At 44.2% G+C, this 6,626-nt stretch overlaps 2 protein-coding genes across 5 annotated transcripts; both read right to left on the bottom strand.

Annotated features, from left to right (window-relative positions):
- Positions 1-38: 38 nt before the first annotated feature.
- Positions 39-1,937, bottom strand: ube2t (ubiquitin-conjugating enzyme E2T (putative)). Its single transcript, XM_088358100.1, has 7 exons — positions 1,787-1,937; positions 1,421-1,530; positions 1,099-1,168; positions 924-1,029; positions 745-843; positions 477-557; positions 39-260 (listed from the first exon to the last, which is right to left on the bottom strand). The coding sequence occupies exons 2-7, from the start codon at positions 1,527-1,529 to the stop codon at positions 147-149; spliced, it is 579 nt and encodes a 192-aa protein (XP_088214226.1). The 5' UTR covers position 1,530; positions 1,787-1,937; the 3' UTR covers positions 39-146.
- A 486-nt stretch (positions 1,938-2,423) lies between these two features.
- On the bottom strand, positions 2,424-6,480 carry cdadc1 (cytidine and dCMP deaminase domain containing 1). Of its 4 annotated transcripts, none has more exons than XM_088369615.1 (12): positions 6,328-6,480; positions 5,613-5,869; positions 5,445-5,542; positions 5,209-5,386; positions 4,851-5,130; positions 4,569-4,775; positions 4,370-4,494; positions 4,143-4,192; positions 3,891-4,060; positions 3,645-3,834; positions 3,524-3,563; positions 2,424-3,453 (listed from the first exon to the last, which is right to left on the bottom strand). In XM_088369615.1, the coding sequence occupies exons 2-12, from the start codon at positions 5,704-5,706 to the stop codon at positions 3,359-3,361; spliced, it is 1,527 nt and encodes a 508-aa protein (XP_088225741.1). In that variant the 5' UTR covers positions 5,707-5,869; positions 6,328-6,480; the 3' UTR covers positions 2,424-3,358. The 4 variants fall into 4 exon arrangements, with proteins under 4 accessions (XP_088225741.1, XP_088225743.1, XP_088225744.1 ...); XM_088369617.1 differs by having other exon boundaries at positions 5,613-5,740; XM_088369618.1 differs by having other exon boundaries at positions 5,613-5,740; positions 6,306-6,438.
- Positions 6,481-6,626: the final 146 nt, after the last annotated feature.

Raw genomic sequence — 6,626 nt, 5'->3', positions numbered from 1 at the left:
CTCTTTCTTCACTACTATTTAACACGCAATCGCCACAGTTAACGATTAGTCATCTTTATTAAAACACAAATATCATATAAATATGTATATACATCTCAAATCCATACAAATATTCCGAAAGGTGTGCGAAAGAAAAGTGGTCGAAACTATACGACTGTTCTCTTTGCCATTTCGTCCTGCTCCGCACCCGAAGACGCTCTTTTGCGTGATGGTGCATTCTGATTTGCTACGTTGTCTTTGTGGCTGCGCTCCAAGATTCCCTAAACACATATAGATATAATGTAAGCTACTTTCTAACTTCTTCTCACCAACTAAATATTCAAAATGTAACGTAGAAGTCTAACAAATGTATATATGGTGATATCTTTTTAAGCACCGTGACTCTTACCTATTTCTTATGAGTGGCCTGAGAAAATATTCATTTTGATTCAGCATTTAAAAAATCAAGTTGAACTGAACTGGATTAAAAGACTTACCATCTTCTGAATAGCATGTTCCTCTGTCCATTTCCTGGCCTTCTGTAGAAATAGTTGCTTGTTGTGTCGAAACTCCGATGCCTGCATTCCAACACACGTAAAGCCGTGCTCCATTGAGCGCTTCAACTATTAAACGACTCGATAATGCAATTTGACGATTTAAAAATCCAAATGCTTGAAAGTAGATGAACGGACCAGAAATGTCAACATCAGAATATATAAATACAGAGCGTAGCAGCAGAATGACACCACATGAAATTCAACTCACTATGTCAGCCATAAGAGGGTCATCTGGATTTGGTTCAGACATCAGAAGTTGGATGGAGGTGAGAAGTGTGGAGAGATTTAAGGAGGGCCTCCAGGCTCCCTGATTAAACATAGTAAGACATCTTCAAATCCACATAACCAGGAAGAAAGTGAATTAATAAAACACCAATTTATTCAAACCTTTGGCGGGAGCTTGAGAGCATCATAACAGATCCGTCCTGCAGTGTCAATGTTTGGGTGGTAGATGGGAGTCAAGAATCGCATTTTGGGGGGCTCAAATGGGTATCTACAAAAGAAATGAAGTTGTCGACAAAACAGTGGGAAGCAGTTCAAACGTTTAAATCTCCTTCGTTACCTCTCCGGGATTTTGATTTCCAGGGTAAAGACTCCACCTTCATACGGAGTTCCAGAGCCACCTACTATCTCTGTAAACCACAGCAAAGGGGAAAAGTACTTTAAACTTGAGGGATGCAAATGCTTCTCTCATATATAGGTGATTTTAATTCACAATAACAACATACCACATTACTAAATAAGAAATGCATCCACTAGTGCTACTAGATTAGTGATCACCCCAATTTGTTGTTCAGTCCCTTGCCAGTCGTCAGCTGTTCGAAAAACGTGACTGATGGACTTTCTATTTTAAAAAAGTGGATTCTTTTCGAATGAAAACTTACGTGCTTGCAAGTCGTCAATGCGTTCTTCAGTCTGCCAGCATGTGATCCCGGGAGGTGGCTCGGTGGTCAACATGACAAGTTCTCTCTTCAAACGGGAGGCTCTCTGCATTCTGTTAGACAAATTGAATCTCAATTGACATGAAATATGTATCTTATGTATGTCAAGGCTCTAAATGTACATTATGTCAAAGTGTATGACAACTTTTCTTCCACAAACGCCGAATTTATGCGCAGCTACAGACAGCTGCATACTTTCACTAGCTAGCGAAGCGCTGTTTGCTAATGACGTAACCGAAGTCATGCTAATGTTATCCCGCCACAAATAACGAGATTGGGAATAAAACTCAATGCGACAATAATTATTACTTTGATCTTTCCTTTTTCCCGATTCTTTGTCTCTTTTTGACGATCGTATGACGAGGACAGGCGCTGCTCTGTTTGTATTTCCCACAAAAAACGTCGTCAGCGCGGTACTTCTTCGCTTTCTAATTGGGGGGAAGGGTTGCCAAGTGGATGAACACCAGCGCCATCTTCTGGTCAAAGTCGTCTTCACCGTCGTTTAAAAAAGGGTTCGGGTTTTCAAATAAAGTTATCTAAGTCTTACCCCTTCTTCTCAACTGAACAAAACAGTCTGCCCATGGATGGCCCACTTGGTCTCTTATCATTTGTCCCCCCCTTTTGCCACTATTTTGGAAATCTCCCTTTGGAAGAACAAATTTCATTACCATAATCTACGTTGCTGTGGACTGTCACTAAAACCTCGACAAATGGCCCATCCACATAAACGCAACTTGGTCCTTGACTTATAATCCCCACCTTTTTCTTTTGTCATCTTCTTTTGTCTGTCCCTAACTCTTTCTTGGGTCTCTCAAAGTCACACCTTAGCAATAAGTTTCACCTTGACCTCACACATGGGTCACTGGACAAATAAAAATCTGCAGGAAGTGGATCGACCTCACTCTAAATATTGAGAAGAATTATGAAAATATGCTAAACACAATAGTTGTACTGGGTAAATTGTTTATTCATAAATGTTGATTTTTGAAGACAAAACCATCCTTCACTTCGCAAAGAACTCTGCCTCTTCCATCTGTAAAGTTCAGGGACAAAAAAGTTGTTGTACTGTAAATATGATTAACCCTTTGAACCTTCCAGAAAGCCTCTAGTTTAGTTTATATATTATATTTTCTTTTATTTTAGCAGGTTTCAACATATATAATAATAAAATACTAAAATACTAAAATAATAAAATAATAAAACAAAAACTTGAACACTTTTGTGTTTGTCTATTTTCATCTTGAGAAGCGAGAGTCCTTTTCATATTTTTAAATTCTCACTCGCGTTCTTTGCCAGGTGCTTTCAATGACCACTCACACAGTTGGAAAACGAACCAACCCCCTCTACAATGTTTGCCCTTAGCAAAGTTAGGAGGTCAAGACATAAAGTAGCATTTAGTGTTTATCATAAAGGTTTGAAAATGCTCGAATAAAAGTTGTTTGGTAAAACATTACATGGAAGAATAGGGCAAAAAGTGGGACTTTTGGGATAGTCCGTCACGCCTTATTTGCTTTCACATTGATTCCTATGGAAAATGTTGCTGCTCCTTACAAACGTTTCGACTTACAAACCCGACCGCGGAAGCAATTAAGTTCGTAAGTAGCGGTATCACTGTAGTTGCTTTTTAAAAATACTTTGTCTTTGATGGAACAAAACAATAAGAAATCCCAAATTGGTACCACGTGTTCCACAAGCGTTGAATAATTAACCACTTACATAACAATCCCAACAAACATTCGGGCTTTCTTAAAAAACAATTGCACTGAACGCTGCTTCTAACAATGGGCTTGATGTGGTCAGTTTCATGCCTATGCTGACAAAACGGAATACAGTATTTGCAAATCTTTAGAAGATTCAGTTCCTATGTTCTGGGCTTGGCCCTCAGCTGATGAAGGCCAAGTCGTTCGATCTACTTGGACAAAGCTTTTTAATGTTGTGCATCTCCTGCGCTCCTTCCCTGCTGCGCTTGTGACCGTCTGGAAGCAAAGACAAGCTTGTTATGACATGAAGCAGATCAAGTGGAGATCTTTCCAAAATGGAGCTTACTGATGATGGTGACGGGTGACACTTTTGGGTCCCTTTGCCACTGTGGAAACAGACATGTCACTTCGTTTCTTCATTATGTCAACCTGGAGCACATCAAATTCTAACGCATCGGTTTGCTCACGATAAACTTTTGGATTCCTTTCAAGTTGCTGAATCGGAGGTAGGAAATGTCTCGTTTATTCCTGTCGCGGTCCTGGTCGGTGGTGTAAATGTGCGTGATGCCGGCACCTCGAATCAGAGGGACGCACTCGTCACATGGACATTTGGTCACAAACAGCATGGCGGATTCTTCTGGGTTGATATCGCGGGTCCTGGAAAACATCAGAGGCGTCAAACCGCTGCAAGGTGACCACCGCATGGTCCGTACCTGAAGGTGAGGGCATTCTGCTCGGCGTGGATAATGTAACGGTACTTGCGGCGCTTTCGGTCCTCCTGTTTGTCATCCATGAGCGGGTACTCTGCGTACTGCGAACCCGCCGGGTAAGCATTGTACCCGCAACCCACCAGGGACAGACGGCCGGGTCTGTCGAGGCTAGCCTGGGACAAGAGAGTGACACTTTTTTTTCATTTTGACAAAAGTCCAACCAAGGTAAAAAAAAAAAATAGACAATGAACTTACCGACGGTCTACTGGCCCAGATAACGGCGCCGACGCCCACTTTTGGATCCTCTGAAATGATAAGATGGTTAGAGGGTTTTGTTGAATTGTCTGTATATGATGGTGTGAGTGTGAGACAAAGAAAGAAAGAAAAAGACAATTCTCAAAGTATTCCCACAAAAAAACATAATTGATGGTAATTGATGTTGACAGCGCTCAAAAGGTAAGCTGCAGCGACTCTGAGCAGACCTGTTCTGTAAGCGAGTAGTCTGGCTTGGATGATGCAATGACGGGCCACTTCCTGGGAAACTCCCTCATGCTGAGGGGGCGGCGATGAGCTGGTGAGTAACGCATTTGGGGCTGCGGGTTCCCGGCTGCAGAGAAGACATCGGAATTTAAAAGAAAGACATTCGTGAATAAAACAGCAGGGTGGGCGCTTCTTTCGAACCGGTGGAATCCATAGTGTCGTCGTGGAACACCAGCCACCACAGCAGCCAGAACATGCACCACCTCCCTCATGTTGTCTCTGAGGCTGGAAAAGTAAGGCTCCACGCAGAAGTTCTCCAGATGCATTTGGTTCAAAATCTCTCGATGCTGATTTGAGTCTTCAATCAGGAAGCGTTTGGAGAAATCCTCAAAGTGTTTCTCCTGTTCACTACAGCAGAGGCAAAATCGTTCTTTTCAGTCTGGGCGGTCTCTTTTAATCTGTATTAAAGTCACGTTCAAAAACCTGCGGAAGATTTCCTCGGTGTTCAAGCCGGGGTCATCGTCAGTCAGCGTTGCCATGAAATCACACTCTCTGGATGTCTCGCCCACAAAGTGCACCATGCCACTTGCCAGAGGCTGCAGCAGCAAGCAGATGTGCGAGCGGCTGTTGGACTTGAGCTTCTCTGTAGCCACGGCGTCCAGCGTGGCCTCTTCGGGGATGGGGCCGGCAGGAGCGGGGGATCCCCATCTCAGCATGCTTACCTCGGGGTCTCCGGGCCAGAAGGAGATCTCACTCACTCCAGCTGCAAACACAATTCACTGCATTGATGTCAACATTTAATACCCTGAGGAAACCGAAATGGCATGACAGCGTTGCACACCATTGATGATCATCTTCAAGCAGGTGGCACACGGTCGCCGAGAGAAATACAGCTGGCAGTCGGCCAGGCGGGCGGCATGTTGGATGATGGCTGCCTGGCCTGCGTGGAGCTCATGTCCACTATAGTGGAGCCCGACCACCTTACTGTCCCGGACCACCACGAGGCCCACCCTGCGGATCTAGAATATAGCAAGTCAGATGAAGACTGAAACGAGCAACTGCTATCTTGACACCAACCTGACAGTGGTCCTCCTCTGGTTGCTCCTGAGGGAACAGCTCCAACCACAAACTCAACAAGCTGAACAGGTTGATCTTTGACAACCTGGGGCCATGACCTGCCCCACAAAAACAAACGTATTCACACTGCTGCTCGATCTACTTAGTTCTTCAGCAAACTGGCCAAACCTCGCACGACGCTGATGGTCTGGCTGCTGGAGTCTCTTGTGAGAGGCAAGGCCTGGCCCGATTCGGCTTGACACTCTCTGCAGCTTTCTTCCATCCAATCAGCGTGCCAAAGAAGTCGCCCAGCGTACCTATGGCGACCAAGAAACAGGGCCTTCGCACGGACACCTCAGACGTCCCCGCTCGGGTCTTCTGACCTCAACGGTTTATGGAAGGCGTCGCGATACCGTGTTCGTGGACCGTTATCGCGAGTCGGTGAGCTGCCAAGTTTCATACATACAACAGAGTAACTGTCAAGTGTTGTCTTTAGTCCACAGGTGTCAAACTCAAGGCCCGGGGACAAGATACGGCCCGCCACATCATTTGATGTGGCCCGCGAAGACAAATTGTGCATCAAATTTGTGTGTCATTACTAGAATTGCAAATTGTCTTCACTTTGAATAATATCTATACCAGTTTTTACTCGTCTGATTTGAAAACGAGTTATTTGTCAGTTTGTTTTGTAGCATTTATTGTATATAATATGAGGTGCTCATACATTTATTTGGGTTGACAGTCATAATGGCCCTCCGAAAGAAGCTATGACGACAATGCGGCACGCGAAAAAATGACTTTGACACCCCTGTTGGCTAAGTCTTAGCAAAAGACAGTCGGACCCTTCGCTAGCTTAAAATAGTAAATAGCGGACGAACGTACGATGAACGTTTGGTGGGCTCACCGGCGTGTGCAAGACGAGCGAGCGTCCTTCCAGAATGCTTTCCGTCCGTGGTGTGTCTTTGCTCCTCCTGCGTTTGCTGAACAGGATGCGTTTGTTGATCGGGTTACTTCCGCAAATAAGGAATGACGTCATCACGCCAACGTGTGACCGGCTGTCACAAAAAAATGTACACTTTATCTCCTTTGGCGTATGTTTTTGCGAATGCTTAGCTATAACTGCTAAATTAAAAATAAATACACTGCGTGTGTGTACGTTTGTGCATTTTAAAATCCCTTGATAAGTCTCCACCCTATCAGTTT

The sequence above is a fragment of the Syngnathus floridae genome, chromosome 2 (assembly GCF_059516105.1).
Source record: "Syngnathus floridae isolate MCC-2025c chromosome 2, RoL_Sflo_1.0, whole genome shotgun sequence".
Taxonomy (NCBI): domain Eukaryota; kingdom Metazoa; phylum Chordata; class Actinopteri; order Syngnathiformes; family Syngnathidae; genus Syngnathus; species Syngnathus floridae.
This window is presented reverse-complemented; position numbering and strand designations above follow the sequence as displayed.